Source organism: Giraffa tippelskirchi, chromosome 4 (assembly GCF_054371585.1).
Source record: "Giraffa tippelskirchi isolate mGirTip1 chromosome 4, T2T-mGirTip1v1.2.pri, whole genome shotgun sequence".
Classification (NCBI taxonomy): domain Eukaryota; kingdom Metazoa; phylum Chordata; class Mammalia; order Artiodactyla; family Giraffidae; genus Giraffa; species Giraffa tippelskirchi.
This window is the reverse complement of record NC_137278.1, coordinates 178605719-178623754: the sequence shown is the minus strand read 5'-3', so window position 1 is coordinate 178623754 and position 18036 is coordinate 178605719. Positions and strand designations below refer to the sequence as shown.

The 18036-nt window shown below is 40.4% G+C and overlaps 1 protein-coding gene across 6 annotated transcripts in view; it reads right to left on the bottom strand.

Annotated features, from left to right (window-relative positions):
* Positions 1-18036, bottom strand: part of ITPR2 (inositol 1,4,5-trisphosphate receptor type 2) — a 563179-nt gene that overhangs the window by 399606 nt on the left and 145537 nt on the right. For 5 of the 6 annotated variants that reach the window (XR_014051645.1, XM_081483690.1, XM_081483688.1 and 2 more), the window contains one exon: positions 15244-15288. Coding sequence is in view for 5 of the 6 variants with exons in the window: in XM_081483690.1 (XP_081339816.1) it covers positions 15244-15288 (45 nt within the window). In the remaining variant the exon portion in view is untranslated. The remainder of the gene's footprint in view (positions 1-15243; positions 15289-18036) is intronic. The other variant, XM_081483691.1, reaches the window with a different exon arrangement.

Sequence of the window (18036 nt, the reverse complement as noted above, 5' to 3'; positions counted from 1 at the left end):
CTACAAATGGGCAGAGGAACTGCCAGGGTCAGAAGTAGAAGCAGGATTGCTATCTGCTAAATCTCGCACAGCCTAGCAGTACCTGATAGCTCTTGGCATCTTTCACTTATAGGCCCTCCACAAAGACCCAAGTTCAAACTTAAATGAAGATAGGCATCTAGCAAACTCTCCCCAGGTAGTTTAACCCCTGTAACAGTTGTTTCTTATCAGTAAGTATGAACTATGTTTATTCATCAGAAAAAGGTAAGCTTAACTTACTACACATTAGAAGGAAGTATAGAGAAATAAGAAAGAAGGAAATGCAAAAACAGTAAGCAAATTACACTTGTGAATTTACACAAAGCTTCTCAGGGTACCCAAACCATTCCTTGGTTGTTCTTGCTAATCTGACAACAAAAATTTGAGAAAGAGGAAGAACGTCATTTCATTTAAACAATGAGATGAGTGCAGTTACCTGCAGGAGATGAAAGATGAGGGAAGGAGAGAAGGAAAGAGGATGGAGAGGGGGAGGACCAGAGGAGAAAGAGGGGGAGGAAAGAGAAAGGAGAAGAGAAAGAAGGGAACGAGCTGGGGAGGAGGGAATAAAAGAGGGAAAGGAGAGGGGAAGAGGAAGGAGAAGGGAGCAGTGAGAGCAGCAGTGAATGCTCAACTCCAAATTTAACTAGCCATATCTCAATCCATATCACCCAAAGCCAGAGGCCTGGTCTACAGCCCTTAGGCATTGAGTGAGTCACTCCTCAAAGAACAGGCATAAACTCAATGGTTAATAACCTTCTTTAAGGTTTCTGAAAAAATTCTCATGGGTCAGAAGACCCAATTCACAGTCATCTGCATTGAGGGCATGGAAATCTGTGAACTGAAAACAAAAGTCTTTGAAGGGCAAAACACCATCCCATCTTGAGAAAAGAAAACCTAAATGTCTTTAAATAAACCAATAAAAATGGCCTGGCCAGACAAGTAAGTTAGGAAAGAAGGCAGCTTGGGTAACATTGTAGCTTAGGCTCATGGAATCTCAAGCTTAGGAAAGATCTTCATAGGTCATCTCTGAGATAAAAAGACTTCTTCCCAAATAAATCTCTGGCAGCAGCTAGTCAAGTGAAATTCTATTACTTGAAATTTGTTCCTTTGCATCATGAAAACATTGGTCTTTAATTATTCCCTACTGAAATTTAGGCAGCCTTTGTACAGTTTTGTTTATTTCCTGTATTTCAACTCTCACAGACAGTTAAGGGAAAGGGTCTAAAGAAAGAAAAATAGTTGGAATGAGAAGGTCAAAATAAGGGAAGGAATGGGAAGTGTGGACATTAGAAGGAAAATAGGAATGTGCGAGAAAAATATGACACCAAAAGCACTTTCAATGAAAAATAATGATTGATAATCAAGCTTCCATGAAAACAAATTTCTCCTGCACTGTGAAAGACACAGTCAAAAGAATGAGAAGATAAACCACAGACTGGGAGAGAATACTTACCAAAGACATATTGAATAAAGGACTGGTATCCAAAATATACAAAGAACTCTTAAAATTCAATAATATGAAAACAATTAATTGAATTTTTATAAGGGCAAAAGACCTGAACAGATACCTCACCAAAGATGACATACAGGTGGTAAATACATATATGAAACGATGATCAATATCAAATGTCACTAGGGAATAGCAAATTCTCTAATTAGATCTCACTTGCAGCAATGATATACCATATACACCTACTGAATGGCCAAAATCCAAAACACTGACAACACCAGAGGCTGACAAGGATGTGGAACAACATGAACTCTCATTCACCACTGGTGGGAATGCAAAATGGTACAGTCACTTTGGAAGACATTTCCATGATTTTACACAAAATGGAACACACTGTACACCATATGATTCAGCAATCATGCTCCTTGGTATTTACCCATATGGGCTGAAAAGCTATGTCCACACAAAAACTTGCATCACAGCTTTATTCAACCTACCAAAACATAAAAGCAAACAAAATACCTTCCAGTAGGTGAGTAAATAATAAACTGTGGGACATTCAGACAATCAAATGTTATTCAGCACTAAAGAGAAATGAACTATCAAGCCATGAAAAGACATGAAGAAACTTTAAAGGCACAGTTAAAATGAAAAAAGCCAATGTGAAAAAGCTACATACTGTGTGACTTCAAATATACAGCAGTATGATATTCTGGAAAAAGCAAAATTATGGCACAGTAAAAAGATCAGTGGCTGCCAGGGACGGGAGGGGAATGAGTAGGAAAAACACAGAGGATTTTTAAAGCAACGTAACTATTCTGCATGATACTTTTATGGCAGATATATGTCATTATACTTTAATCAAAGAGATAGAAAGTTCTACACCAAGAGTGAACCCTAACGTAAACTATGGACTTTGGGTGATAATGATGTGCCAAGGTAGGTTAACCAGTGTAATAAATGTACCAAATAAATGTACCACTCTGGTAAAGGACGCTCATAGTAGGGGACGCTGTACTTTTGTGCAGGCAGGGGTATGTGGGAACCATCTGTACCTTCCACTGAATTTTGCTATGCATCTAAAATGCTCTTTACAAATGCCTGTTTAAAAAAAAAAAATCTGTGTGTGCCACAACTATAGAGCCTGTCCTCTAGAGCCCGGGAGCTGCAACTACTGAAGCCCATGCATCCTAGAGCCCATGCTCCGCAACAAGAGAAGCCACAGCAGTGAGAAGCCTGCACACTGCAGCTACAAAGGACCCCAGCTCACTGAAACCAGAGAAAAGCCCACACAGCAATGAAGACTCAGTACAACCAAAAATAAATAAATAAATAAAATTATTAAAAATACACAGTCTGAGAGGAAATATTTGTAAGTTACATATCTGATAAGGGACTTGTATCCAGAATATAAAAAGAACATTTACAACTTAACAGTTGTAAAGACAAATAACCCAATTAAAAATTGAAAAAATGATGAGACCAAACATTTCTCCACAGAAAACAGAAAAATGGCCAAGAAAACTTGCAAAAGTGCTCAATCTCATTACTAAATAGGAAAATGTATTAGGATGGTTACAATCAAAGTACAGACAATAACAAGTGTTAGGATGTGGAGAGACTGTAACACTCCGTCTCGCCCCGTATTGCTAGGGAACACAAAATGGTGCAGCCTCTTAGGAAGAGTTTGGAAGTTCTTCAAAATATCAAACATATAACCAGCAATTCTGGGCTTCCCAGGTGGCGCTAGTGGTAAAGAACCTGCCTGCCAATGCAGGAGATGGAAGAGACATGGATTCAACCCCTGGGTCAGAAAGATCCCCTGGAGGAGGGCATGGCAACCCACTCCAGTATTTTTGCCTGGAGTAGCCCATGGATAGAGGAGCCCAGCAGGCTACAGTCCATAGGGTCACACAGAGTTGGACATGACTGAAGAGACTTAACACACATGCAACCAGCAATTCTAATTCTAGGTATCCGCCCAAAAGAAATGAAATTATATGACCATGCAAAAACTTGCACATGAATGTTCATAACAGCTTCATTTATAATAGCTGAAAAGCAGAAATAAGCCAAAAGTCCATCAAATGATAAACAAAATATGGTACATGCACAAAATGGAATAGTATTTGGCCATGAAAAGGAATGACATACAGATACATGCTACATGTATGCACTTTGAAAACATTATGTTAAGTGAGAGAAGCCAGACACTTAAAAGGCCATATAGTGTATAATTCCATATATGAAATATTCAGAAAAGGCAAATTCACAGAGACAGTAGATCTGGGTTGATAGGGGCTGCTAGTAGATATAGGGTTTCTTTGGGAGGTGACAAAAAAATGTTCTAAGATTAGACAGTGGTTACAGATTCACAACACTGTACCTTCTAAACAGGAGAATTCTTATGGTATGTGAATAGTAACTTAGTAAAGCTGTTGAAGGAAGAAAGGAAAGGAAAGAGTGGGGAAGGAGGGAAGATGGAAGAGACAGGGAGGTAGAGGAGAAGGAAGGGAGAGAGGGAGGGAGGGAGGGAGGAAAGAATAAAAGAACAAACTAACCAGCTCAAAAGTATGTTGTTTCATTATCTCTGCCGTCTAACTCAACATGAAAATCCAGATATTATACTAAGATATGGATGATGGAAGTAGCTTTCCCTGGAGGATCTGAAATGTAATGGTGACACAGGAATCACACTTCTGTCCGACCCCAAATAATTGAGTCAGGGTCTCAAGAAGATCTACACAATCCTCTTACACAGGGCCCAGTAGAATATACCATGTGCAACCAGGAACTCCTCAATAGTAAAAATGGTAGTGACATCTGATATTGAAGATAAAAATCACTATGATGAAGAAGGTAGAGAAAGAGGAATGGGAAGATTTAAGAAAAGAAAATGCTAACTCTAAAAGGAAAAAAGGAAATTCTTTTTTTATTATAACATGAAAACTTGGGGAGAAATAGTTCAGGAGAGTTACAATCACAAAGAAATATTACAAAAGAGCTCTTTTTTGGATTTGGCAATGCTATTGCAGCCAAAAGAAAGAACCACCAACATAATGAGTGTTATTAATACACATGAGGGAAGACTGCCTCAGAATGGAAGAATGCAGAAATAACGGATGAGATCAGGCAGTTGTAGGAAAAAAACTCAAAGGATTTTTGAGACAAGTGGCTTAAATGTAGTATCAAAAAGGCACAATTAAAACACAATTTTAGCTAAGGAAAATAAAATCTAATCAATTATATTGAACCATATTTGAAGAAGGGCTTCCCTGGTAGCTCAGATGGTAAAGAATCCACTTGCAATGCAGAAGACCCAGGTTTGATCCCCGTGTTGGGAAGATCCCCTGGAGGAGGAAATGGCAACCCACTCCAGAAGTCTTGCCTAGAGCATTCCACGGACAGAAGAGCCTGGTGGGCTACAGTCCACAGCATTGCAAAAAGTCAGACATGACTGAGCAATGGACTTTCACACACTTCACTTTCATATTTGAAGAAATGTTTTATTAACAGAAGATAAGCATGTATCCTAAATACCGGAGAGTCAATGAACAAATATTTGACAGTTTCTCTCACTGTAGGCCAGTATAGATGCAACAAATTAGTATTCCAGTCTTCCTGGAGGCATTCCATATCCCTGAAAGGTATCTGTGCCATCTGCACACCAACCTTCTCATCATAATTTAGCTTTTGATGGAGACTTTCCTTCAGGGAAAATGCACCAACTGCCCCAAGGCTTCATGTCTACTTAGCAACTGAGAGGGCTTCCCCAGTAGTTCAGTGGTAAAGAATCTGCCTTCAGTGCAGGGGATGCAGGTTCAATCCCTGGGTTGGGAAGATCCCCTGGAGCAGGAAATTGCAACCCACTCCAGTATTCTTGCCAGAAAAATCCCATGGACAGAGGAGCCTGGTGGGCTACAGTTCACAGGGTCGCAAAGAGTCGGATATGAATAAGCAGCTGAGCACAAGCACGGGGAACTGAGAGATGACATTGTGATTATCCATCAGCCATTTGTGAATTCATCTAGTGGAGTCAGTCCTCCTGTATACACTCTCCTTTTTCCTCTTTTGAAAAGCTAATAAAATGAATTTTCTGGACTTATGAAGGGAGAGCAGGTCCAGGTTCCTAGAGACTGCCCTTCTACTGAAATGGAGCAGGACCCTATGGTCCTTGTCCCCCATGTCCTCAGCCTGCCTTTTGTCCATGGAAAAACCTTAGCCAAAGAATAGGTTTAATCACCAAAGTGAGAACATGCAGAAACAAAGGAAACCAGTCAAAGGAGACCAAATAATAATAGTTTAGCCATTAAGCAGAGTCAAGGACCTTTAGTTTCTCCTCAAAGGCTATAGATAATATTCTGAGCCATAGTCTATGAGCTGTTTTGCAGATACTAAAACTCACACAGAGTGGAAGAAGTTAACTAAATGATGACCAAACTGTAGCCGTGATATAAGCTGCCACAATTCAGAGAACTGGCCGCAAAGAAATGGAAACAAAGCAACCTTAGAAATGAACATTAAATGTACTTAAAACAATTATGATGATATTGATCAGACCACCAGTGACTGATTTCAAGATGACTGTCGGGACTGACTGTGCTGTTTCTGCATGCAGCCCCCTCTCTCTGTCTAGAAAAGCTCCTGCCTCCAGATTGTCCAGGCAGGGAGGGGAAGGGAAGGGGACCGGGTGGGGGGATGGGGAGGAGTTGGCTTTGGACAGGCATCTGTCCTCTCCCCCTATCCCTCGCAGCCTCCGAAATAAAGCAGTTTCTACCAACCTGGCCTCTTTAATGGCTTCTGAGCAATGAGCAGCTGAACCCCACTTTCAATTTTATCCCACTTGGTAATATTTCCCTGTGGAATCCTGATAAGAGTGATCAGAGACCTCTCCAGTTTGACACTCTTACAGTGAACAATAAAAATCCTTGCCATAGAGAAACCTCACTTATTAGGGCTAACTAAAAGGTCACTTTAAATTACTCATACTATTTAAGACCTGTGGTTTAACTTTAATTACACAGGATAAATAGAATGCATATTGTACCCCCAAATCATCTGCTTAGGTCCTTCGGGATAAAAAGCTTTACTGAACAGATAAGTTCCATTTATAAAAGCATAACAATTTTTATTTATGAATAGGAGCTTCTAACACATTTAGAAGTTTTTTAAAACAGTGCTGTAGTCTAAAGCTTTCTGCTATTTAATCTCTTGTACTCTGTTAATTTTCTTAACAAGCTGTCATAAGCAGTTTGACAGCAAACTTCAAGATAGCCCTTTGGAATTTTTTAAACAATGAAATGTGAATAATGAGTTATAAGTATACAATTTCTAAATGAATGGATTGAGTTTCAATATACAAGAAAATTAATGCTTTATTTCCATAATACTAAAGCAGTTCTGTTCAAAATCGTGTGCTTGTGGCTTTTATTTATAAACCCACATCTCTTTTAAAGAAAAAAAAAAGACCCCAAAACACTAGTTCCCTACTGAGAATTACAGAAGCACACTTCTCTCCCTCTTTGCATCATGAAAATACATTAAGGTACAACAGAGCTTAAACAGGTGTTAAATTTAACATCAGCTTGTTCTCCCAAACTCTCTCAATTTAGGGCATGCAGGGCCTCAGAATGTTAACCTAGTGTGCTGGGCTTTTAGAAAACTAGCATTTGCACTTGGAAGGAAAGGCACACAGTCTCTCAGACTACATAAATCGAAAATCCCGTATGGGAAGCCAGAGAGGATACTAATGGCTCGTTGGATTCTCCAGCTCCTAGGGGCCCTGCTGTGGCTTAACAGCAGGCAGCCTCCTGTAACACCTTCTCTGTTGACTCATTTGTGAGTCATCGAATTTTTAGCAGAGACATCACGTAGGGATTCTGCTGTGAGGAGCCAGAGACATTCGGTAAGAAATAATGTATGCGTTTTCAGGGCTGATTCAGACCTGTGCGCAGCCACTGCAGCATAAGATGTGCAGGCATCTGTGTCCTGGTCCAGACCCTCTGGGGCTCTCACTGCAGACTTTACGTAACAGACACAACCCTGCCAGTTAAAGCTGCAAACACTGCTTCTCTTGCCAGGGTTCCTTCACAATCAAGTGCTCTCAAACGAATTCCTAATATGACCCCTTTTTTCTTTCTTTTCCTTATCATCCTACCACTGATGAATATATAGTAAAACTCAAAGAAACTGGGGGGTCTTCCTTCAGAATCTGTCCCCCCAAAGAAAAAAATCTATAGAAGTTTCAAGTCTATTTCAGCAAAGTTTCATGCTTCCTAGAACATTTCTGTTTCATGTATGTTTTTGATAGTTCTCAAAGGAAGACAATCTGGCTCCTAGGAGATTTACAGAAATACTTTTAGTTGCCACACTTGGGTGGGGGGAGAACAGGGTGACCACTCCTGGAATCTAGTGAGAAGAGTCCATGGAAGCTGCTAAAAATCCTACAATGCAAAGGACAGCCCCTACACCAAAGAATGATCTGACCCAAATATCAATATATCAGGATTTCTGAAGTTGAGAATCCCCAGCACAGACAAAAGACACTCCCTCAAAAAATCAGATCACATTCCACAGAAATAAAGTAAGTGAAAATGGGTGATGTTATCCTCCAAAAAGTCCCCTTCAAAGAGCCATCCGAAAAGACGCAGGCTTTTACGGAGAAAAAAAACTAATGACTGTCAGGTTCCCAGCTGGGCTTGATACAGTTCCAATATTTACAGGGTCCCTGTGGATGCTGTACATTTGTAAGACTGGAAATAATAGGCTTCTTTGTAGAATAAATACAGCAATTTGGGTCTTAATGGGAGCTCTGACACACTCCGCCTCATTTCAGCAGCACCATCCATTAACCTTTGAAACTTGAAAAATGGAAGGCAACACTTGATAAAGGTTTCTGAATTACAGGAAAAATATTAACTGGATATTACATAGACAACATAAGGAAAATAAGAAAATAATTAGCACAGTCACAGTGAATTCAGTGTTACTGGAACCTAGATCTAAGGTGAGATAGTATTGTTTTGGGAAACAGATTTCATTTTTCACAGACTACACTCCAAATGTTCCTCTGTTTCCTTTCTTAGACAGAAACGTCATTATTGCTAGGTGGTAAATGGTGTATAAAATGTGCAGCCATATTGTTAGCTTTACTGCTCCATATTCTCAGTTTTATTTACTCTCAAGCTAGTGGTTTTAGAGAGAAAAGAAAATGAAATCAAATGTCCCAGGTGGATGTGCTTCTGAGATGACAGATGAGAGCCAACCATAAAATTCTACAGCAAAAGCAAATCCACCTGTGTGGTATGCAATTAAAGCATCACTAGTAACACTGCTTAAACAGAAGGGTACTTAAGAGGTGGAGAAGAAACTGTACTTCAGAATACAAAGGAACAAAATCTAGCAAGTCTAACTAGGCTTGATTAACACAAAAAGTGAACTTTACCATGGATTGATTACTTATTTATATGCTCTGTGCGGCTCCATAAACTTTCACACATTATATTCTTCCCCTCACCTCCACCCAGAAGCATCAACAGCATCTCCAATTGGTATGGAGTGTAAAAAAGATGAGCACAGATTTAATTCAACTACACAATTTGAAGCTTTGATATGAGGCCCTCTTAAGAGAAACAACTTACATTTTTTTAACCTACTAACATCTTTTACACAATGAGTTTTCCATCTGTCTGCTTTGATTTTATCCTCATGACATGCAAGTGAGGAATGTAGGGCAAACATCCTCATTCTATCAGACAGGTGAAGAAACTGAGTCTCAGGAAAGCTACCTGACTTGTCTGAGGCTATGCAAGTTTATGGTGGTGCCAAAGCAGAGCTCTCTTGTCTCTACACGGTGCTCAAGAAGCCATACAGAGTATCACAGAAATAAACCTTGACAAAGAGAAAAACAGTCCTTGACATCCAACAGCTGGCTTGGTATATGAGCCAGGCCTTGGAGTTGCTAGGAGCTGGCCTAACACTCGAGCTAGGCCATGGAGTTCTCCTGGGGAATATGGACAATTTCACAAAACAACAACACCAGATAAGGCCACTTCATGACTGGAATGGATCAGGACAAAACAACACCACTTCATAACCATGTCTGAACACCAACAGATTGTGAATATTGTACAAGCCACAAAAAATGATGATCCTGTTCTTCTCCTCTACCAAAGATGAGCAGCTATGCCTCTTTAGCAAGTACATGGATCTTGCCTACCCTGCCCATAGATAAAATGTATCAAGACACCTCTTCATCCTGACAGCATTCCTATACACAGCAAAGCTTCACCTGTTTAAGTCCTCCCCAAAATCAACTGCATAAGCCCAAACCCTAAAATAGGTTCTTCCTAACACATGCTCACTGAAATACTCCACAGTTCCCCACAGTTTGAGTGCAGAGAGTAATGAACCCCATTTGTTCAAGTACGTGTATTTTCCTGGTGGTCTCTGACTAGAAACCATTGTGAGCACAAACAAGCTTACAAGAACACACTGCGCTTTTCAAACATGGCAACTGATAGCGTTTTCCTAAGTCATCAGAAGGTAAGAGCCCAACAATCCTGCTACAGCTACTTGAAAACCAAGGCAAGAAAAGCCGACAACAGGGGATAAAATTGAATTACAAACCAAAGACCCAGTTTATCTAAAAAAAAAAAAATCAAAAAACTACTTCTCTATTTAAAGATATTTTGACACGAATTAAAGCTTTTACTGGATCAGTGACCTGATACTTCAGCTTATTTCTATTGTAAACATGATAATTATTTTACAGAGAGATGTCAAACAGGACTGACTCAGGTCCAGAAATTCTGATTTGATTCATCACCTCCATAATCATTATCTTCATAAAACATAAATCTGCATACCAATATAAAACAGTAATCACGTTAAATATTCCAACTGTTTCAATCAAACAGCCGAATTTTGGGTGATGCAGTAATAATACCTGCTCATTCCAAAAGGGATGGCTAAATTCCTACCAAATTGTATTACAGACTGTGTTTCTTTTATATCAAAATATCTGGCTAAATTGCTTTTAGGGCTTCCCAGGTGGCGCCAGTGGTAAAGAACCTACCTGCAATACAGGAGACGTAAGAGACATGGGTTCGATCCCTGGGTAGGGAAGATTCCCTGAAGAAGGAAATAGTAACCCACTCCAGTATTTTTGCCCGGAGAATCCCATGGACAGAGGAGCCCCGCGGGTGGGCTACAGTCCATAGGGTCACAAAGAGTTGGACACAACTGAAGTGATTAACACGCATACAAATTGCTTTTAAAGAAATCCAGCCCTACTGAGAGTAACATACAGAAAAGGAGGTAATCAGACATATGACGCAGTAGACACCATGGGGCAAGAGCAAGTTGTACTCAGTTTAAAACTGTTCAGCACAATTCACTTCAACCGCTCAGTCACATCTAGCTCTTTGCAAACCCGTGGGATGCTGCACGCCAGGCTTCCCTGTCCATCACCAACTTCCAGAGTTTGCACAAACTCATGTCCATCAAGCTGGTGATGCAATCCAACCATCTCATCTTCTGTCGTCCCCTTCTCCTCCCGCCTTCAATTTTTCCCAGCATCAGGGTCGTTTCCAATGAGTCGGTTCTTGACATCAGGTGGCCAAAGGATTGGAGCTTCAGTTTCAGCATCAGCCCTTCCAATGAATATTCAGGACTGATTTCCTTTAGGATGGACTGGTTGGATCTCCTTGCAGTCCAAGGGACTCTCAAGAGTCTTCTCCAACACCACAGTTCAAAAGCATCAATTCTTTGGCGCTCAGCTTTCTTTATAGTCCAACTCTCACATCCATACATGACTACTGGAAAAACCATAGCCTTGATTAGATAGACCTTTGTTGGCAAAGCAATGTCTCTGCTTCTTAATATGCTGTCTAGGTTGGTCATAGCTTTCCTTCCAAGGAGCAAGTGTCTTTTAATTTCATGGCTGCAGTCACCATCCCCAGTGATTTTGGAGCCGAAAAAATAGTCTCTCACTGTTTCATTTCCTCATCTATTTGGCGTGAAGTAATGGGACCTGATGCCATGATCTTAGTTTTATGAAAGTTGAGTTCTAAACCAACTTTTTCACTCTCCTCTTTCATTTTTATCAAGAGGCTCTTTAGTTCTTCTTCACTTTCTGCCATAAAGTCATCTGTGTATCTGAGGTTATTGATATTTCTCCTGGCAATCTTGATTCCAGCTTGTGCTTCATCCAGCCCAGCATTTCGCATGATGTACTCTGCATATAAGTTAAATAAGCACGGTGACAATATACGGCCTTGACGTACTCCTTTCCCAATTTGGAACCAGTCCGTTGTTCCATGTCCAGTTCTAACTGTTGCTTCCTGACCTGCATACAGGTTTCTCAAGAGGCAGGTAAGGTGGTCTGGTATTCCCATCTCTTGAAGAATTTTCCACGGTTTGTTGTGATCCACACAGCCAAAGGCTTTGGTGTACTCAATAAAGCAGAAGTAGATGTTTTTCTGGAACTCTCTTGCTTTTTCTGTGAGCCAGGGGATGTTGGCAATTTGATCTCTGGTTCCTCTGCCTTTTCTAAATCCAGCTTGAACATCTGGAAGTTCACGGTTCATGTACACTTGAAGCCTGGCTTGGAGAATTTTGAGCATTACATTCCTAGCGTGTGAGATGAGTGCAATTGTGCGTTAGTTTGAACATTCTTTAGCATCGCCCTTCTTTGGGATTGAGAACTGACCTTTTCCAGTCCTGTGGCCACTGTTGAGTTTTCCAAATTTGGTGACATATTGAGTGCAGCACATTCACAGCATCATCTTTTAGGATACAAAATAGCTCAACTGGAATCCCATCGCCTCCAGTAGATTTGTTCATAGTGATGCTTCCTAAGGCCCACTTGACTTCGCATTCCGGGATGTCTGGCTCTAGGTGAGTGACCACACCAGCATGATTATCTGGGTCACGAAGATCTTTTATATATAGTTCTTCTGTGTACTCTTTCCACCTCTTCTTAGTATCTTCTGGTTTTGTTAGGTCTATACCATTTTTGTCCTTTATTATGCCCATCTTTGCATGAAATGTTCCCTTGGTATCTCTAATTTTCTTGAAGAGATCTCTAGTCTTTCCCATTCTGTTGTTTTCCTCTATTTCTCTGCATTGATCACAGAGGAAGGCTTTCTTATCTCTCCTTTCTATCTTTGGAACTCTGCACTCAAAAGGGTATATCTTTCCTTTTCTCCTTTGTTTTTCACTTCTTTTCTCAGCTATTTGTAAATCCTCCTCAGACAACCATTTTGCCTTTTTGCATTTCTTTTTCTTAGGGATGGTCTTGATGCCACCTCCATCCATAGTTCTTCAAACACTCTGTCTACCAGATCTAATCCCTTGAATCTATTTGTCACTTCTACCGTATAATCATAAGGGGTTTGATTTAGGTCATATCTGAATGGTCTAGTGGTTTTCCCTACTTTCTTCAATTTAAGTCTGAATTTTACATAAGTTCATGATCTGAGCCACAGACAGTTCCCAGTTGTGTTTTTGCTGACTGTGTAGAGCTTCTCCATCTTCGGCTACAAAGAATATTATCAATCTGATTTTGGTATTGACCATCTGGTGATGTCCATGTGTAGAGTCTTCTCTTGTGTTGTTGGAAAATGGTGTTTGCTATGACCAGTGCATTCTCTTGGCAAAACTCTGTTAGCCTTTGTCCTGCTTCATTCTGTACTACAAGGACAAATTTGCCTGTTACTCCAGTTATCTCTTGACTTCCTAGGTTTGCATTCCAGTCTTGGGTGTTAATTCTAGAAGATCTTGTAGGTCTTCATAGAACCATTCAACTTCAGCTTCTTCGGCATTACTGGTTGGAGTATAGACTTGGATTACTGTGATATTGGATGGTTTGCCTTGGAAAGGAACAGAGATCATGCTGTCGCTTTTGAGATTGCACCCAAGAACTGCATTTCGGACTCTTCTTTTGTAGCCTTCTATGTAGCTACTACATAGAAGCCTTCTATGAAGTCTACTCCATTTCTTCTAAGGGATTCTTACCCACAGTAGTAGATATAAAGGTCATCTGAGTTAAATTCATCCATTCCAGTCCATTTTAGTTCATTGATTCCTAAAATGTTGATGTTCACTCTTGCCATCTCCTATTTGACCACTTCCATTTTACCTTGACTCATGGACCTAACATTTCAGGTTCCTATTCAGTATTGTTCTTTACAGCATGGGACTTTATTTCCATCACCAGTCACATCCACAACTGGGCATTGTTTTTGCTTTGGCTCCATCTCTTCATTCTTTCTGGAGTTATATCTCCACTCCTCTCCAGTAGCATACTGGGCACCTACCAACCTGGGGAGTTCATCTCTCAGTGTCCTATCTTTTTGTCTTTTCATACTGTTCATGGGGTTCTCAAGACAAGAATACTGAAGTAGTTTGCCATTCCCTTCTCCAGTGGACCACATTGTGTCAGAACTCTCCACCTTGACCTGTCTGTCTTGGGTGGCCCTACATGGTATGGCTCATAGTTTCATTGAGTTAGACAAGGCTGTGGTCCATGTGATCAGTTTGATTAGTTAAAACATTTAGTTATATCTTTTTTGTGCAACTAATTACAGACAATGGAAATTATTCCTTAGAATGTTTAAGATTAGGCATGAAAATTTTGAGAGGTTTTGTTCTCTTAAGTGTGTTTTCAGATCATAAAAATTATTTAAACTTTCTATTTGGTCATATAAAATTAGTTTACTTATAAATTTTGAACCACTTCCAGATGTTTACTAGCTTTTGTATGTCATGGAAAACAGGAGTGTCGGGGTTGCCAATTTTCTACTAAAAGAGGGGAAACTAAATCAGTTTAAAAAAATAGCCCACAGTCTTTTCCTGTAGGAAACTGAGAAACAGGAGTTTGACTTTTAGGTCTTGTCCTTAGTTGCTTCCAAGGACAGCAGTTGCAGAAGTAACTTAAAAATATAACAACAATAATATAAATGATAATTAGACATACCAAAAAAAAAAAAAAAGAAATCTAGCCCATCATCTGGGCTTTATTTATATCACATCAAAGTGTCCTGAATTTCTGAACTTTAATAAGTTTCAGGTATACAGCATTATAATTCAACATCCTATAGTACACAGTGATGACTACCAGAAGTCTAGTTACCATCTATCACCACACAATTTCACTTGTACCCCAAACCCATTCCCTCTGGCACATCCCTTCCTCTCTAAAATTTTATTGAATTAAATCATGTTGTCATCATTAAGTCATTTTCTTTACAAGTGGGGATGAGATGAGCAGGATGAGTAAGTATTTTTAATGAAAAATGATTGACATCTTTTTGAGTAGCACAGGGTAGAATATTAGAAACAAAAATTATCTACTTGCTGAATGGTTCAATTTCTCTCCATAAATAAAACTCAAGTTATTTTTAATCAAAAATGATTTTTCTGTTGTCCTATTTTAATATTAAGTCACAATTCCACTCCTCTTTCCTAATTTCTATGCACTTCTGAAAACTAAACCCAGACCCAGCACACCTCCAAGACCCAGCTGCCTTCTGCACTCTATCATAAATAGCCTCCAAGTTGCTAGAAATCTCCCTAAATACCCACTACTGATCATCTTCTTATACTCTAAGCCACCTCATCATTTACTTTGATCTTTGATCCACAAACTCTACTCAGAGTCTCTCTCTCAGAGTGCCTAGTCTTCAAATTGTCTACTAACTTTTCAATTTGTTCATATAAAATATAAATAATATGTTTGTATTTGATGGAGAAAAAAAAATAGTTCTACTCACCACATTTTTTCCTTCATTTTGGGCATCTCGATAATCAGGGTTAAGCTAAAAATCAAAAAAACAAAACTAGTTTTGAATTGCTATTAAAAGAATATTAACAAGACCAGTGATCTTTAATTCCAGTTCACTATATTCCCAGGGAAGCCTGGTGTGCTGCAGTCCATACAGTCGCAGAGTCAGACATGACTGAACAACTGAACTGAACCAACCTGATATTCACAGGTGGTGCAGTGATCGAGAATCTGCCTGCCAATGCAGGAGACATAGGTTCGATCCCTGGGTTGGGGAGATCTCTTGGAGAAGGAAATGGCAGCCCATTGCAGTATTCTTGCTTGGAAAATTCCACGGACAGAGGAGCCTTGTGGACAGGCTACAGTCCGTGCAGTCACAAAGAGTTGGACACAACTGAGCACACGCACACACACACACAACATATACTTAACTAAATTTCACATAAAGAGAGGCTACGAAAGAAGATATTGCTAAATACCTTCAAATCCGAGTGGCAGGAAACTAGAGGTAAAATACCAAAGCTATGGCCTTTGTTTATATCAAACAGTTGACATTTTTGAACAAGTGAGAGCTGACAATCTCACCTCCTAGGAAGCATTCGAGAAATTTCATTTTGCCTACCACAAAACCTGCCATTGACCAATAATGCAGATACCAAGTTTAAAAAGTAGACCAAAGGCAAGTTTTAACTGTGATTCAAGATCCTGCTGCACATGCTATACACACAAGAAAAGAAAGTCAAGCAAAAGAGGAACTATATATATACATACACACACACACACACACACACACACACATACACACACACACACACATATATATACATACACGCACACATACATGTATCACCTATGTCAGCTAATGCAGGAGGATTATTTAACAAAAAAGAACTCATGTCTCTGGGCTGGGCTGTGGAGTAGTTTGGGGGTCATTCCAACGAGAAGCATGAGATCTGGATACGCTGTGTGTTGGCCCACACATTTCCAGCTGGCTAGAATTCATAACTCCTGACTCCCACTGGACTTCAGTTCAGTCACCCAGTCATGTCCGACTCTTTGCAAACCACGGACAGCAGCACGCCAGGCTTCCCTGTCCATCACCACCTCTCGGAGCTTGCTCAAACTCATGTCCATCAAGTCAGTGATGTCATCCAACCATCTCATCCTCTTTTATCCCCTTCTCCTCCTGACTTCAATCTTTCCACCAGGCTACACAGTTTTAAAAAGGTGTTCTTGTTGCTCATTTGGTTTACAGGCTGTTTTCTCAAAATAACAAGCTGTCCAGTTGAATGTAATCCTATTAATGTGAGTCAGTTTGTGTATATAATATGCAACACCAGGTAATTAAAGTCACCACTTAAGACATAAGGCTAGAGGTCTTTTTCAGTATGACACTTGGTTAGTAGCTCTGACGAATGCCCCTGTCAATTAATTGCTAAATATTAATGAAGGTGCTGAAAAAAGATCAAACAGCAAAATACTCTCAATAACATTGAAGACTTAGACTGAAAACAACCTAAGCCTCAAATCTTCAATGAATTGACAGTAATTATAAAGCTGGAGGAGAGGCAATATCTCCCCAGTTGTCATCTCATGGCAAATATCAACCTCACTTCAGGCTAGTGGCCAAGTGAACACAGTTCAGAAGATACTGGCTGTGGTTCCACGATTTGCCTGCTGACCCACAGAAACCAAGTATTCACCAACCAAAGACCCATACAGAAGTACTTCTCCATCCCTGAAAAGCTGCTGTGGAATGGAGCAGAAAATTTCCCCCCCATCCTTCCATCTGGGCTTCTCAAGTGGCACTAGTGGTAAAGAATCTGCCTGCCAACGCAGGAGACACAACAGAATCAAGTTTTATCCCTGAGTCTGGAAGATCCCTCGGAAGAGGAAATGGCACCCCACTCCAGTATTCTTGCCAGAAGAATCCCATAGACAGAGGAGTCTGGCAGGCTACATACAGTCCATGGTGTCGCAAAGAGTCAGACACAACTGAATATCTGAGCACATCCTTCCATCCACTCTCCATTACCTCTCTCTGCTTCTCATGATCAAAGAGAAACAACAGAGCTCAGAAAGCAAATGGTCAGAAAGCAGAGGGAGCATATGATGGCAGAGGGTTTTCTAAGAAGCTCTGCCTGAAGAAACAGCGAGAAGAGAAAGAACTGTAGCTGCTGCAATCTGGAATGACACTGCATGATGATGGAGATAACGGGGAAATAGCAGAAGAGCCAGGAAGAGACACAACTGCAAGAGATCCCAGGGATGCAGAGTCGATACCTGCTGGAACTGGGAAGTAGGCAGGGACCCTGTAGGCTGTCCTGCAGCTAAAGATCCAGCAAGAGGATTGAGAAAAAGGAAGAGGAACAAAAAGACCATCCACTCAACCCTTCTGCTTCTGAGGATAATAAGGGAGGAAAGCATGAAAAAAACAATATGGGACAGATTACAAAGTATGTTAAAACAGAGGGAATTTGTTCTCAGAGTCTTTCTGAATATTATCTATGGTATGCCTGCAAGCGTGCTCAATCATGTCTGATTCTTTGCAACCCCATGGACTGCCCGCCAGTCTCCTCTGTCCATGGGATTCTCCAGGCAAGAATACTGGAGTGGGTTGCCATTTCCTTCTCCGGCAGTCTTCCCCACCCAGGGATTGAACCCAAGTCTCCTGCATTTCCTGCACTGGCAGGTGGATTCTTTACCCACTGAGCCACCTGGGAAGCTCAATATGATACAAAATAAGTTTTCAGGAAATGGCTTGACACATTCAAGAAAGTAC